Source organism: Passer domesticus, chromosome 5, assembly GCF_036417665.1.
Source record: "Passer domesticus isolate bPasDom1 chromosome 5, bPasDom1.hap1, whole genome shotgun sequence".
Lineage (NCBI taxonomy): Eukaryota > Metazoa > Chordata > Aves > Passeriformes > Passeridae > Passer > Passer domesticus.
Genome location: NC_087478.1, coordinates 41,333,310 through 41,350,047, shown reverse-complemented (window position 1 = coordinate 41,350,047; position 16,738 = coordinate 41,333,310). Strand labels below are relative to the sequence as shown.

The 16,738-nt window shown below is 39.9% G+C and overlaps 1 protein-coding gene and 1 long non-coding RNA gene across 24 annotated transcripts in view; one reads left to right on the top strand and one right to left on the bottom strand.

Annotated features, from left to right (window-relative positions):
* The window catches only part of LOC135300335 (uncharacterized), a 230,901-nt gene that overhangs the window by 184,163 nt on the left and 30,000 nt on the right, over window positions 1-16,738 (bottom strand). For 6 of the 23 annotated variants that reach the window (XM_064419693.1, XM_064419694.1, XM_064419697.1 and 3 more), the window contains exon 1: window positions 5,397-7,594. The exons of 10 other annotated variants lie outside the window; for them this stretch is intronic. In XM_064419693.1, coding sequence (XP_064275763.1) covers window positions 5,397-5,498 — 102 coding nt within the window. In that variant the 5' untranslated portion in view covers window positions 5,499-7,594. 7 more of the 23 variants (XR_010362209.1, XR_010362210.1, XR_010362211.1 and 4 more) reach the window with 6 other exon arrangements.
* LOC135300337 (uncharacterized) overlaps window positions 1-16,738 on the top strand; it is a 71,049-nt gene that overhangs the window by 38,085 nt on the left and 16,226 nt on the right. The window lies entirely within an intron of this gene.

The window sequence follows — 16,738 nt, the reverse complement described above, 5'->3', positions numbered from 1 at the left end:
TTGTATTTCAGCAATGCCATGTCTCTGCTATTCAATTTTTATGATAGCATCCAGACTCCACAGCTGTGTAGCTTTCTAATATTGAATACAGATCCCTCTCAAGACAGCTGTCTTGGAAGGATTTTTTGGGTTTTGGTTTCTGGTTTGTTTTTTGTTTTTTGGGTTTTTTTATTAAGAAAAAAAAAACCCAAACCCCAAAACTGGTTCTAAAACCAGTCTCAGCAATGTCTTGCCTAGAAGAAAATCCATTTTAGTTCACCACTTATTCTGATCCGGAGCTCCAGTGAGTAAAAAACTGTCCAGCATTTGCAATTCAGGAAGATTAGTGCATGCAACCCTTTGTCTGGATGCAGCCAGCTCAGCCCCCACTTAAGGCAGTCTCTCATGATCAATAGATACACAGGCCCCTCTGTGTACGACCTGGTCCTCCATCCTGCTAGAGACTCCTTATGCCCTTGTGAACTTGTGAGGGACCAGGTCTTTGGGATAAGGTTATTGGAGAAGAGGGAAGAATAGGAAGCCTTGCCTTGCAAAGGAAATCAGTGAAAAAGGCATCTCAGCTCCTTTCTGGGAATGTCTAGGCTAGTGCAGTGTAGGGATGTCTGCCAGGTCAACAGTGCTTGCAACCACTGCTGTGATCAACCTTTGCCTCCCAAGAAAAGGCTGGCAATAGGCTGCAGGTGTAAAACACCCAAATGTTCTCCAGTGGAGTCATCAGGCCTCATCCTGAGCTGTTGTCACCTTTGCCCCTTCAACTGGAGGCAGCCTGGCCCATGATACAAAACGGAAGTACAAGAGAGGAATGCAGATTTTTTTTTCCCCCATTGCGGGTGTTTACTCAATAGAAGGAGATCCAAATTGGCGTTTTTCATGTAATACAGTGTGGTTGCTCTATAGTTCCCCCAACTTCAGTGTATTTAGCATTAAACACTCCCAACTGTATGTATATTTACCATTCCAACTCATTTGGAAGTGTTTTGTACAGGCTGCTTTGCTACTTCTGTACATCTCAATATGCCAAATAGATAGCTGTGGGCCCCTTTTTAGTAGCTACTTCTCTGTTTCCATCACTATAAGGTGTTGTCTTCATTTCAGAAAAGGCTCTAAACCAGGCATTAGTGGTGGAGTAACTTGATTCCTCAAAAGTCCTGCACTTTTAATTCTTTATGATTTTCCCAATTTTTTCTCAATTCTTCCTGAACATCCTGGTAAAAGGTGGAGCTAAAGAAGTTTCCCAGTCTTCAGATTTAGATTCCATTTTTTTTATCTCATGTTGCTTTCCAGCATTTCTATGACAAATAAAGAATTCTTCTCCTATTAATATTTTATAAACCAACAACCAGCTGTGTAACAGATCAAACCCAAGTTTAGTAGTCTATAAATGGTAAACCGGCAATATATGTAAATGCTGGCCTGACCATGATATTTCAATCTTTTTCTAAAGTTCTTTATAACCACCATTATCACCGAATACGTCTCAAGGGAACTCTGTGATAACATAATTGTCCTCCGAGGTTTGTGGTGCAACGATGTGCCAGAACATGGAGTACGTTTACAATGAAAGCATCACTCTGGCTCAGTCTGTGTAACTATTAATGCTTTGCAAGTCTGCCTTGCCTGGGATGTAATGTACTACAAATAATTGCCTAATGTGCTTCAGCTTTGTGCAGGTTCTGTGAAAATACTCCTTTCCTTTAACTGAGGTAATTTTTTCTCATTAACCAGGGATTTTTTTTTCTCATTACCAGGGATTTTTTTCTCATCACTAACTAACTGATTAGAAGGAAACATATACTCTCCAGTGGAAAAACTGGAGATAATAGTGCTGTGATAAAGACTAAAAAGTGATCTACGACTCATCATCGTCACCAATAGATGACATTCATAATAAGGTTTGTCACTGTTTCCAAGTATTTTTCTATCAAGCCATTACTTTATTATATCAAAATTCAAGCATAGAAAATTTCCTTCACTTGGCAATTAAGTTTTATTACTTATACCAGATGCATTGGGTATGAGAGCTAAAGAGCTGGCATTAACAAAAACATACAGAGCACTGTTGGTAAGTGTTATAAATAAGTTTTAGACAAATAAAGGAACAAGCACCTAAATGCACATACCCACACATACATTGGCACACATGGGGCTCCTTATATACTCTGACACAAAGAACAATTTTGCGATTCAAAGGCTAAATTTTTGAATCTATTTGAAAGATGTATGTCAGGTCTGTAAACCCAAACAGCTGCTCACAGTTCTCACCTTTGAGAAGCCAGAGCGCAGGGCTGTGCACACTCATTTACACACACTTGTACTGCCCCTCCTGTTTAGGCCCAGAGCAGCCCACTGTGGAATTGCAGGTTATAAAGTGCATTGTAGTAACAAGCACAGTTTCATGGCACAGAGGCCGAGGCTTTTACAGCTCATTGCCGTTAATAGCCTGGGTTATGTTGTTCTTGGCCTCTCTCTGTGAGGGGGTCCTCGGGGCACAGTGAGCTTTTTGTCTCACCGCTTGAGATGCTTTCTCTGGGCAGACAGGGACTTCCTTGTGGAGGTGGATCAGGAGTCCTGCCACCTCCCAGCTTTCAGGTGATCAGCCACAATGAGTACCATGTCTTCTTTCTATCAACCTACAGAAAGCTGCAACAGCAGCATCTCAAAGTCTGTGCTCCTTACAATGGAGTCATGGAGGAAATGGGTCTTTCGAGACACCACATGATGAGAGCTACCTGCACAGTGTCCCCAGCAGGAACCTGGATTCAAGACATGAAGTACCACCCTGCTCCTTGCTTCTGGTCACGGCACCAAAAACACGTTCAAGCCAGCTACAACAGAATATCCCCATGTATTGTCTGCAACCTCACAAGGACTCTCAGTCCCTCACAAGGTCTGACCCAACCTCACTCTGATTAGCCTGAGTTATCTGATGTCACATGTAAACATGAAAGGAATCTAGGCACTTATTAAATATGCATTTCCCTTACTATTAACATAGTTCCATCAATATTTTAATGCCATGTTGCCTTTCGGATTGTTTTCCTACTGTAACATGAGGTCTCTGCTGCAGCAGACAGACACCACAGGAATGGATGTGTTTATGGATGACATTTATTTCACTATGACAAGTTGTCATCAGTGGTGATTTTCTGCTGCAAATGCTTAACACCTCTAGTCCCTTCTACCAATAAAGCCAATGGGACAGCATGAAGGTGTACAGGGTAGGGCTGAAGGTATATTCAAGAATCAAAACACATTTTTTTTACTGCCAAAGAGTGATAACTTGTGATCAAACAATTACATATATATAAAAGAATATATTTAACTCAGTACAAATGTGCTGACTCTATTGGCATACATGAGGAGGAAATTTGATAATTGACTAGTTTGGGGATGAAATTCATGTCTATAGGAAGTTTGTCTGAGGGTTTAATTTCCTGTTTTTTACAATCCTTTTCTCATCCTGTCTAGTGTTTTCGCTCTCCTCTGGTTATAGACTAATCATCCCAAAGTCCCAGTGATTTGCTTGAAAAACAATAGCTGGCAGTTATTGTGCTAAACAGCCCATTTTGTTATCCCTGCCACAGTGCCAGTGTTCTCAGTCATTGCACTTGATAGGTGTCGTTAAGGCTCCCATGCTGTTAGTCACTTTCCTGATCTTTCATGTTTCTTCTACTCGGGAAGCAGCTTTTCCTAGAAACATTCAAAGAGAATAAAACCAGATTACATCCAGCACCTCGGGGTAATGGCATCTAAGATCCAAATCCCCCACTTTTTTTTTTCTGTATTTTTAAACTGGTAATTCCAATTTAAAATGTAAAGGGGTGGATTATTCCCCTTGTGCTCATACAGAGTCATTCCATAGAAGTCTACAGAACTAGTTATGAGAGAAATATTGTTCAGTCAGTAATTTTTTAGATGGCACATTCTAAGAGACTGTAGGACACTGTATTGTCATGAGCTGACGTGTGTTAATTGGACTGGCACCGACCTGCCCATCTCAAATACTGTGAAGTTACTGTGTGCCACCCACAAAACATTTTTGAAGATGCTGTGGGTGTGTCTATACTCAGACAGCCTTAAAGCTCTGTTTGAAGGATGGATGTGCAGCCACCACATAGGGAAGGAGACCTTCCCATTTGCAGGGTGAAGCTCTCTCCTGTTGCTGTCAAGGTCCCTGGCATGTCTTGGGCAAAGCAAGAGAAAGCAGTGTGAGAGGGTGCCAGTGGGTCAGTAACACCCACATTCATGAGGAGTCAGCAAGGGTCTGTGCATGTGCTGGAAAACATGTGCTCATTGCTTTGTCTTGGTAGCCAGAGTCCAACCTTGAAAGCAGAGATTTGCTGAGTCAGCTCAAATCTTAACTGATTGGACCACTTGAACCAGGCAGCCTTGCCTTTGGTGGGAAAGCAGTATGTAAAATGAGAGTTAGTTTCCCTAGGGGAAAAAAGTTGGAGGCCACAGGAAAGAAAAATCAGGTTCATGTCACTTCATCAAAAACCCTCTCTTCAGAAAGTGCCACAGGTTTTTAATATCAAGCAGGAAAAGCAGATCATGGATTAGTTTACATTTTTTCATCTCAAAATTTCACATACAGTAAACTGGATCAAGCATAGCAAATGCTAAGGGTTCAAACTGCAGTTAATTTGCAGTCCCAACAGGAGCAATCTGTTCCCAGCATCCCTAGCAGAAAAGGATCAAGACTTTAGTTAAGGTGCAGGCAGAATAATGCAATTTTAGAAGAAGAATTCAAGACAGATGAGGCTAATTCTTACCTCATATATATTTTATATGAATTTGCAGGCCTTGGGACTGTCTTATGGCAAGTACAGAAATGGCAAGCACATGGACTAACTTTCATCTTTGCTACAAAGCTGAGAAAACAGGCCATTTTTAGTTAGTAATGCAGTAATAAGATATAACTTGTTTCATTTTTATTGCAGTTTATATTCCAAGCAACAGTGGGACACCAAGCACTGCATTAGCATGCACCATAAAACAAGTATACCTTTCCTTTCTTCTTCCACCATTAATATTCAAAAAACTTTTCAAGTTACTGTTGGTTTTTTGTGCCCAGATTTCCTAGGAGATTATATTTTGAAGGAGACTGAGGGGTAATCCATGCCATGCCATATTTTTTGAATTAGGAAAGATTCTCAGAGAAAAAAAGAAAAACAAAAAAAACCAAACAAAAAAAAAAAAAAAAAAAAAAAAACAAAAAAAAAACAAAAAAAAAACCCACAGAAACTCTCTGGAGTGAGAGAGTATCCACCGTATCTTTCAGGCACAGATTCCTCCAGAAATGACATAGCTGTGAAACTAAATGCTTAGCACAGAAACAGTTCCTGGACACCTCCTTCTTATGCATATATTTAGTATGCAGTTAGGGACATACTTACGGATAACGATACATAAGCAGCGGAGTCACCATCAGCTGAACCAGTGATTTCAGAGAAGGTGAAATAGTTCCGAAGGATAGAATAATATTTTAAAGGGAACATGCAGGCTTTCTGTTGGCCTTTTCATTGAAAAAAAATTTTAAAAAGCCCATCTGGGAGGCTCAGCAGAACAGGGATATGCTTTGTATTTCACCAGAAGGAGAGGGTGAGTGGTGTGGCTGTGGAAAAACCATAATCCTACAGGCTGGGAAATATTCTTTCAGCTCCACACTGGTTAAGCCTCTTTTTGATATAAGCGTAAATCATCTTTTTGTTGGGTGGGTTGAGAGAAGGGAAAATTTGTGCCCAGAATTCTCCTTGAGAATCCGCCAGTGCATTTGCTGTTAGGAAATGACTAAAATAAGCCTCTGCACATATGTCCTTAAAAACACTTTGACTGCATTCCTCTGTAATTATTAAGCTTCTTCAGAGTCTGTAAGCCAGTGAGAAAGGGATTAGAGGGGTTACTTTGTGCCTCTGTGCCCATAAAAATCCCCTGGCTAATGCAGCACACTGCTAGGAGCATCCTGAAAGCTTTCATATAATCCCTGCCTCCCAGCCACCACCACCGCTGCATTCTCATTATTTCAACACATTCAAATTTCATGCAGTAATGTGGAAGCTCTCCAACATGGAAACAAGATTCACGTTATAAGTCACATTTGAAAACTAACCTGCCAGTTAAAGTGGAGCTACAACATAACTGCATGATAAACACACCCCCAATTTTATGCTGGAAGGACAACTGGGAGATGTAAATTGTCACTTAGTATCTGCTAACATTTCCTGTTGTCTTGGCAGCTCAGGACAGGAATAATTTTCTATACCTGTCCTGTAGGAGAGGTCAAAATAGAACACCCACCCTAAAATGGAGTTGCATCTGAGTATAAATACATTATAGCAGTGACAAGAGAGTGATCTGCTCCTTGTCACCATTCAGGGGATTTTCATGTCAAAAGAGAACTTGCAATGCTCAGTGGTGTTGCACTGAAAATAAGTCATTGTATCACAGGCAACAGTAGCATAGGACTGGAAGTTATCTTCTGGGTCACAGAGTCTGTTTCTAGTGCCAGCACTGTATTATATAATGCCTTTCACTAACCCATCTGTAAGAATTAGAATATTTTTAAAGGCAGCATTTCCTCGTGATAAATTCAGGGAGGAATCCTGGACTGTGGAAAGGTTTGAGTGCAGCACTGCTGTTAAACCCAAGAACAGCTGTAAACATCCAAAGTGAACAGCTTCCAGATCATGATGTTAAAGCAGAGAATCAACTGTCAAATGTGCATTAAAACAACATCTGCAAGACAGAATGGAAAAAATCTCCTTTGTGAAGCCAACCATTTCCAAACACTTCCTGGGTATACAGGAACCTTGCAGCACTTGGCAGAAGCCAATTATGAGGGCCAAACCGTGCCTGGAGGAGCTGGGGAGGAAGCTGCTTGTCATACACTGCCTGTCGGCAAGCAGAGGGAAGCCCATATTCAGTTTGCAACGAGGGAGAGTGGTCACAGTCAGGCCAAGCTGGTAGCCCAGCTTCAGCCCTGGCTCGCTCCCTCCCTGCCCCCTCACATTTGCCTGTATCCCTTGGCACAACATGTCAGTTTATCTTGGTCACCATCTGTGAAGAGGAGATAATAACACCTCTTGCTGCATGTCTATTTAGGTTGTAAAGCCTTCAAACAAAGAGTGTCTCCTACTATGTTTACCAGCTGCATGAAGTACATGGGCTCAATCTTTTGTATAGATCCTGATCATTAATACTTATTATTTTAGTAGTGATGATAAACACAGTAATCATTCAATATGCATCTAACAGTAAGAAAGCAGCTTAGGCTTTGTTTCTATAAGAACAACCATCCCAAATACACGAGGCCACAGGAGTTAGGAACACAGTGCAGTTCTGGTGATGTAGAAGGGTTCCTGGTGATGTCTGGCTGCACACAGAACACACCTTAAAACACAAGCATGAAGCAAACACACAAGTGTTCAGGCACTGATCACATCTGACTATTTAAGAATATCATCTATACACTCTCCCTTTGCAGATTATCCTTCATATGAAAGCTTTAAAATCTCTGAAATATTATCTTATGACAATATGACATGGCAAATAAGCAAGGGTCATGCATTACAAAAAGATTAGTCCATTATTTTTTCCTGATAAATTCACTCACCTCTTTCACTTTAAAAATAGTAAATGGCCAAGAATACCAATTCTTCCTCATTCCAAATAAAGGATTTGATGGATCCATGGTGCAAAGCAGAAGTTAAAACAGTAGTTAAGAAGTGCAGTCTGATCCTAAAGCCCTTTGATATTTGAATAAACTATGCTGACACTGATTGGCTAATTTTAAAAACTGATATAATTAATTTTTTTAATAAATGAGCTCCCAAAATTACATATTTTAAACATAAAATCTTAATATACTTTTCTAGTAAACTGTGTGCCATTGTTCATGGGCAAAGAGAAGGAAGCTCTGAGCTAATTTTTAAACCCAGGGGAATATCAACAGCCAGACAGCTGCTAAGGCTTTTTGCTTGATCCCTTTGCAAATTCTCCTCAGCTATTCATGGCCAAAACATGTCATGTGCCAATCTAAAATCATGTTGGAGGAATTGGTGGAAAGGGTCTCCTTTTTTATACTCCCAGCAGGCTTATGTCAGAAGGCTGTGAGGGATAACCATTGCTATTTTTAGATAATCCCCCTTTGAAAGGTCACCCTTCATTGTCTGCTCATTTCACCCCATAGCTGTCCAAAAGTCATTTTCCTGTAGCTCATCTTTAATGAGTTTTTTAAAGCAGATAAAAATGCAATAAATCATGCAATAAAGCAGAAGATAATGTTTGTTTTACAGCTGACAGCCCAAGCAATGCGTGGCACTCACATTATCTCCTGTGCTTTTAATTACAACATAGACAGGATTATTTTGTTTGAGTTTTTTGGGTTTTGGGGTTTTTTTGGTTGTTTTTGGTTTTTTTTTCACAAATTCACTATTTTCATTTAGTAGCAGTCACTTAACAGGTTGTACATTCTTAATAATAGGACTTTTGGGCACTGAATCACTTCCTTTATCATGAACTACTCATGTGGAATCACAGAGTCACTTAAAAGCCCAACAAACTGCAGCTTGCAGCAAGTCAGGGAGAAGAATGACACCTGCTCTGCAATTCCCAGCACTTCTAATTCTGAGAAAAAGAATAAAATATCTCCCATATTATGAAACTGAGCTTTCATTCTTTCTGTGTGTTTGAGTGGTCATCCTGAGCTAAAAGCTGACTGCCTTTCCTGCTTTCTGCTGAGATGCATGTTGAAGGAAGCAAGTAGAGAGATGACAGCACTGAGCACTAAAATAAAAGAAGCATTGAATAGCAGAAAGAAAAAGGTGTATTTTTATCCAAAGCAGTGTGCAGCAGTACACCAACACAGTGATATTTTCTTTATTTAAACACCATCAAAGTTCAATTAACGGAAATGAGAAGACTATCACTGTGGCAAGAGATCGATACAGAGAAGAAGAAATATGGGTAGGGAAGTGAGATAAAACAGGATGAGGTTTTGTGGAAGAAGAGGCCAATGTCATCTGAAAAGAATGCACAGGGCATTTTAGAAGATTTGACTTAAAAGCACAGAGATAATGCATAGCATTTAATTCCAAAAAACTCTCTTGTGCTGCTATCCTTCTTAAAAGAGAGGTAAAGGCAATGAGTGAAGCCTTCTCATCACACTTTTGAGAGTGGGCAGACAGGGATGTGGGTCGGCTTTCCTCAGGATCGACAGCGCTGCCTTTTGCAGAGCATTATCATCATGTCAAGCAAAATGGAGCACGATACTGCCAGGAAAGCAAAACAGCTTCACATTATGAAGGGCTCTGCCAGAAGACATTTTTAGTGCTGTTATTGTGTCTTTTCTCCTGATTAAATTTTGAGTATAGATGGCAGGATTTGCTTTATGGAAAATAATGGTTAGGCTGCTCAGGTGGACAGGGGAATTGGTGATCTCACTCCAATGAAGCTTTTTCTCTAACATACATTGCAGCAGCTTTGTTCCCGCCATTCATTAAATAAGGCCTAGCTTGGAGGCAGTCTTTACATTCTTGAACTGTTTAAACAATTAAATCATTAGTCAAAGCAGCAGTTGCATTAAAAATTAGAAAGAACCAAAGTTCCTCCTAAAAAGAAATTTAAAGAATTAAAGAGATCATGTTTGAAGGGGACAAACAGGATCATAGTTTTGGGCTACTCATGTAAATTACTCATCTGCAGGAAAAAAAAAAAAAAAAAAAAAGAAAAAAAACAAACCAACCTGTAAATATCTGATCACTGGATGATGATTTTTGTCAGCTTCCACTGGGTAGATTGCTAATTCCAAAATTTCTTTATGGACCACTTCCATTGTATTTCAATAGGCATACATGTTTAACTCAGCCATTTATCATTTAAAGTGCTGCTCTGGATACTCTGTGGCTGGAATATTAGATGTTTAGATAGGGTTCACCTCACCTAACTGCAGGCTTGCAAAATTGAAGCCTCTAGTCTGAGACTGTCATCATGTATGTTATTTGAACAGACAGTGCAGAGAACATTTTTCCTCTAGAGGGTTCATCCCATCTCTATTCTACACACTTAATTTTTAGTTATGGATTGAGAGCAACCCTGAAGAAAAAAGCTTGGGGTTGTTGGTTGATGAAAAGCACAGCACAAGCTAGTAATATGCACCGGCAACCCAGAAAACCAACCATGTCTTGGGCTGCATCCAAAGCAGCGTGGCCAGCAAGTCAAAGGAGATTATTATGCCTCTCTGCCCTGGTGAGACCCTGCCTGGAGTGCTGCATGCAGCTCTGGGTCCTCCACATAGGAAGAACGTGGACTAAGTTGGACCAAATCTGAAGGAGGACAACAAAGATAAGTAAAGGGCTGGAGCACCTCTCTTATGAAGACAGGCTGAGAGAGTTGGAATGTTTGGTATGAAGAGATCAAGACTCCAGGGGTCAGGGCTTACAGCCCCTTCTATTAGGAAGCTTACAAGAGGTCTGGAGAAGGACTTTGTACAGCGCCATATAGTGATGGGACACGGTGAAATGGCTTTAAACTGAATGAGTGCAGACTTGCATTAGATATAAGGAAGAAATTTTGTGAAGCTAGCTAGAAACCTACTCTATGTGGTTTTTGCCTATGTTTAATAGGTCAGTAGACGTCTTCTTCCATTGGAGTAGTAGAATGATGGTATACTCGTGATGTCTCATACTCCATCCAGTTCTTAGTATACATTCTACTATTTCAGTATCATCTTCCACTCAATCTTTAATATCAGTGGGATAGGAGACTCTTTCTTTTAATATTTCTTCTAAATTGTTAGCAGCCACATCACTTAGAATGAGGATGAATGATTGTAAGATTTTTGCTTGTCTTCATCTGATGGAAGAAAACTGCCCCAGAGACCTGTAAATGATGGTTGACTTTGAGCTGTTCAAGTGCCTGTCATGGTTTGCTCTTACTGCAAAGTGAAGCACATTTTCTTCCTTACCCTAAGAAATGGAGAGGAGTATTTAACTTAGAACAGCATAACTTCTGGGTAACACACCAATATTTCAGACAGTCCAGAGATTTCCATACAACTGTTCCTCTATGCAGGCAAGCAAAGGATCTGTCAGTCTTCTGTTACTGTCAGGTAGACTCTACTGTCAGCTGGAATCACCAGTGCAATGTACATTTTGGCATAAGTAGCACCAAAATATGCTGATGGTCACCTAATTGAAGAGGTAAATCTAAAAACTATTGATTTTTAGCATTTTGCAGAAGATTGCTTTGTCTTTTTTTTTTTTCTACAAGTATTTTGGGCTCTTAGATTCATCTGTTTTGAGATTTTGCTCATCATTCCATCTTTCTCCACTTTTCCTTCTCCAGTGACTCAATTAGAATCTCAAAAATTGAATTGTTTCTTAATTTATTATTTGGAGTTAAGTTGTGATTTGCTCTCCATTCTTGAACAAAACATCAGCATTATACCAAGTCTTTGGCCTTTTCAGTCACCACCCCAATGTGGGCACTTCACATACTTCCTGTCATCACATAGGAGGATACACAAGACACGATTTTACACCCACAAAATTCAATGTACACACTACATTTATGCTATAATACAAGGTTGGCTTTGTCTATCAATGTCACCAACAGGCTATTAGAAAACTACTCTTATAGTAATTGCAAATCATTTTCATTTTATCACAAGATTTTTGTTTAAGGAAACGATTACCTTATTTTAAGCCCTGGACCACTTTAATTTCATGCGTCTATCTTTAAGCATTGACTCTGCTGTCCAGTGCTGAAAACAAGCAAAGAAAAAAACCTTTGTCTTGGCTTGATGTCTTCCCAACCATTTTCTCTTGATCTTTCACCTGGTGGGGTATGGAGTGTGTTTGTGGGTTAACAGGTCTTTAACAAAAACAGACAAACAAATATTTTTTTAAATCAAGACTTAACGATTTCCTAATGTCTATCTGATCTGTAGGTCATACATGATGTCTTACTTACTCTAGTATTTTATTTTTAATTACATTACATCTTAATCATAGAACTGAAGGGATGTCTAAAGTTCATCCAGTCTAATCCCCACACACATTGTGATAGGTTCACCTGGAGAAGATTGCACAGGATCATATCCAGGCAGCTTTACATCTCTCCAGAAGAGATACCACCTCTGGGCAGACTATTCTTGCAGGTTTTTTTAATTTTCAAGGCAGAGGAGTTCCTCATAGTCAGATGGAACTGTGTTACAATTTCAGCCCACTGACCCTTGTCCTCTTACACCATAGAAAAGAGTCTGGCCTCATCCTCTTAACTCCCTCTCTTTAAGATTTTCTTAGGCATTGATACTATCCCTTCTCAGTCCTCTTTCTCCAGGTTAAACAGGCCCAGCTCTCTCTGCCTTTCCTCATTAGATAGATGCTCCTGTCCCATAAACATCTTTGCAGACGTCTGTTGAATTCTGTCCAGGAATTCCTAGTTTTTCCTGCCCTGAGGAGCCCAGAACCAGACACAGCAATCTAGCTGTGCCTCACTAGGGCTAACAAGAGGTGCAGGATCACCTCCCCTGACCTGCTAGCAATGCTCTTCCTGATGCACCCCAGGCTCTCACTGGCCCTTTTGACCACAAGGACACACTGCTGGCTGATAGACCTCTTGTTGTCCACCAGAGCCCCCAGGTCCCCCAGGCCCTTTTTCACAGAGCTGCTTTCCAGCAAGTCATCCCCCAGCCTGTGCTGGTACATGGGGTTATTTCTCTCCAGGTGCAGGTCCCTGCATCTGCCTTTGCTGGATTTCATGGGGTTCCTTTCTCCTTAACTCTCCAGCCTGTCAAAGTCCCTTTGAATGGCAATAAAGCTGTATGTAGTACAGTTTTGTACCATCAGAACACTTGATGAAGGTACACTCTGTCCCTTCATGCGCATCCTCAATTAATAAGTTGAATATCTGAATCAATACTCCACAGCAAGCCTGACAACTGAAATTTAAACCTTTTGTTTTTTTCCATGCTATGTCTCACGATGCCTTCAGTGTGTTGAGAATGTACTGGGAATTTTTTAAGAGATCTTCTTGAAGTGCTTTAGAAAATATGCCAGAGCTTGAGGAATTCACATATTTCTACTTTCTTTAATATGTAACCTCATGTATGTGCAAAGCTGAACACTGGCCTTTATTGGTCCAATTTCTACAATCGTGGGCAGCACAGAACAAATTTGTGATATCCCGTCTTTCTATAAAGAATACTCACGACTTTCCTATGGAGCACTATGAAATGGAGAAAGGAAGAGGGATAAAGTTCTAAACATTTTGTGCTGGCAAGAGGTACAAGATCACAGAAGCTGACTTTTATACAGGCTTTAAGATTATGTGCAAGAGATATAATTAGAGTTTCCCAGTAGACTTGAATTTTACCACCCATTGTGATTTTTTTCCCCTCCTGGTTTTCTGCATGACATTAAGCAGCTCTGTAATAAAGTTACATGACTAGAAAACAATAGCTGCACTCTGCCCCTGTACACTGTGGTTGCCAGCCACCAGCTAAATGTGAATCCTTCATGTCATTCATAGCTCTGCATGCTTGGAAGAAGGACTGAGTTCAGATTAAGACTGACACTATTAAGAATGACAGGTCCAATTTTTAACATCATCCATTTGATGATATTATTTTTTCCACTGCCCTATAGAATCAAGATTCTGCCCAGTGACAATGTGCAGTACTGCTAAAATTCAGTTTTCCCAATGGTATCATGGCCACAGCAAACCTAGAGGAATTGGGTGATCTTTGTGCAGATATGTGCAGGTCACACCACTCTGCCACTCTACTCTGCTTCACCTCTGTGTGCAGGCAAGGTAATGAAGTATGTGAGACTTGACAGCACGACTCTTATTATGACATTTGTGTCAGTGTCTCTACTTAGAAGAACTGAATGGACAGGCAGAACAGAGGGGCGGTATGACAAGCTCATCACATACATTCACAAACAAAAAAACCAGAACAGATAGATCTAATTTTAGGCTTACCAGCAATCTCTCTTTATAATAAGAGGAACAAAGTAGATGTTCAACTCACTAGTAAAGGGAACTTTTACTGTACCACTAAGATATCATTTTTAATAGGCATGGTTCTGGACCAAGAGAAAGAAGGTGCTGTGTGAAGTGTGATCTTATGAAACACATTAAAGAAACTGGGAGATTGAGTAAGTATCTAGTCCAGATCAGACACAGTCATCCTGACCTTCTGTGGGCTTACAGTCACATTAGCAGCTGTCATCCTCATTGGAAATATTTTAAAATCCGTGACTAATCAAAATAAATTACTATCATGAGTAAGCCTCAATGAACAGAAGCCATAACATCTAGAGTTACATATACCCACGTGAGCTGATGAAAGTAGCCATTTACATCCTTGTTTGTTAATAGAGAGCCAAAGGCAAATTCATTCATCATGCCTATATCAGATTTCTGATCTGAGAGAAGAGGAAGTGAACTCTAAATTTCTTAAGTCTCTCCTTTACTGTAGTTACCACCTGACATGTAGCCTTCAGCACTTTGGAAGTGGGGAAATTTCATTTTGTGCTTCAATGGACAAGTCTTCAAAATATAATGCCTCTGGTCAAAAAGTACATTCTTCATCACAACAACTCAAGTTGTGTAGCACAGAAGCACCCGTGCCACCGCCATTGCTGAGGTACACCAGGACTATTTTCTTGGAAGCTATTGCCTCCAACAGTACTCAGGATTGCACAACACTGGTCTACAGTAACATGCTTCTGCTTAGGTATCTACAGCATGTCCTGTCAGATCCGTAACTAAAGCAGACACCAATCAACAGCAGGAAGAAAAAGAAAAATCTTGCAGACATGACACAAACAAGCGGGAAGCATTCAAGACAGGGCTTTTATTCTACCTATCTTGTTACCTAATTTTACTAATGTGTTGGTTGTTTACAAGCTTTAAGCGTGACTTGTCACAAAAGAGTAATGTCATAAACTTGGTCCCTGAGCTTTTCTGCAATACTTTTGTTATCACTTCAGCAGCTCATAGTAGTTAAAATCTAGTTGAACTTTCTATAGCAAAGAACTAGATTAAAGAAATATTTCACCAAGGACTGAAACTCTACATGTCTTTTTTCTTTATCGACAAATCACTGTTACGATAAGCACCAACAGATATATCAGAAAGCATTTGAAAGAAGGAAAATGTTACAAATTTTCATCATTCAGAAACCAAAGAAAAATCAGAGGTAATGGAAGTGAGTGCAGCTGTTGTATTTATTTAGTCCCATGGGCAGTGCCATGACAGACACTCTTGTAAGTGCAGCTTTTGCACAGCATTTCATGTTTCCCATGGAGCCTAATATTCCCAAACAGGCTTTTTGTCATTCAGCAATTTTCAGAATCAGATCCTTACCTGTTTTCACATTCTATATTATAATAAATCCCCTGTTATAATGTTTTGTCAACTCACTAGTAAATGAATTGAAATATGGTCTGCTTCTGCTGTGAAGTACTTGATTCATTCAATGCACGAAGTTCATGCTAACCCATTCCTCTGTCTTTATAAGGATATATTAATTCATGGACCATGATGCTTACACAAAAATTGTTAGAGGCAGAAAATTATAAGATATATAAATGTAAACTTAAATCCATGTATGTGCCTTGGAAAGACTTATAGGTAGTTTTGTGAACTCAGGGTTTTGTTTTTCATCCACAAAACTACAGCCATGATAGCACTTTCAGTGGCATTGGCTTTAACCAAGTTCATTCCTTGCCTCCTGCCTCTATCAATTTCTTGTTAACCTTACAAAATGATGCAAGGAAAAAGATTGGTCATTCTTGCCAGCTGCTCACAGCCTGTTGTCAGTATTCTCTGATGACTAATATCTTTGCACTAAATTGCAACTCTATTAAATCTGGTCCAGTGAAAGAGATACAATATTAGAAACAACACTTGGGATGTCCTGAGTGTATAAAATAGGGATTGCATTTCTTAGAGCTGGGGCTGATTGAACCTGTAAAATAGCAGGAGGCCTTAATTTTCTGGAAGTCCTAAATTTACACATCAGAGAGAGGCACTTTCAGGGGTGGTGCTATGCCTGGATGACTTAAACATGTGGTTTCAAAGAAGGTAAATTGCCAACTAGACTTGCCTCCATTCTTTCGTCAGGGAGCCATCTGCCCACTCTGTTCTTTTACACTTAACTTTATCTAGGGTGCAGTTAGTTAAAATCACCCCTGTCTTTCACAAAAAAAATGACTGAATTCAGAAAATTCAAGAGCAGCACAGATCTATGCAAGATCTATTTTTATCCCAGGAGACTGAATAAAAAGTATTCACCTATATTTTTACAAGCTTTTTTTTGCTAGCGCTTTGGAAATATCTTGACAAAGAGCAAAGATCTTAATCACATTTCAACTTGCCAATGCCACTCTAAAAAGATAGATGTCTTGACACTCTCAAATAGTGGAATGTGCTGTTTGGTCTTAGTCATGATTATGCATAACACACTGGAGCAGACCTTTAGTGCCCTGTACAAGGCGCCTACTGGAAGAAACACAGTGCATGTCATTTACTGATGTAAAGCTTACATTTCTGACTGTCACAGTGTTAGTAGACTGATTTCTCTGTCCTTTGGGAAAACTCTGGATGGGATTTTAAAGGTTGCTGATATCAGTGGACGTCTGTGCCACATTCTGAAGTACAAAGAGCAAGACATTTTATGGAGGATTAGGAAGGAGTTACACAACAAAGATTTGGTGATCCTATCTGTGGT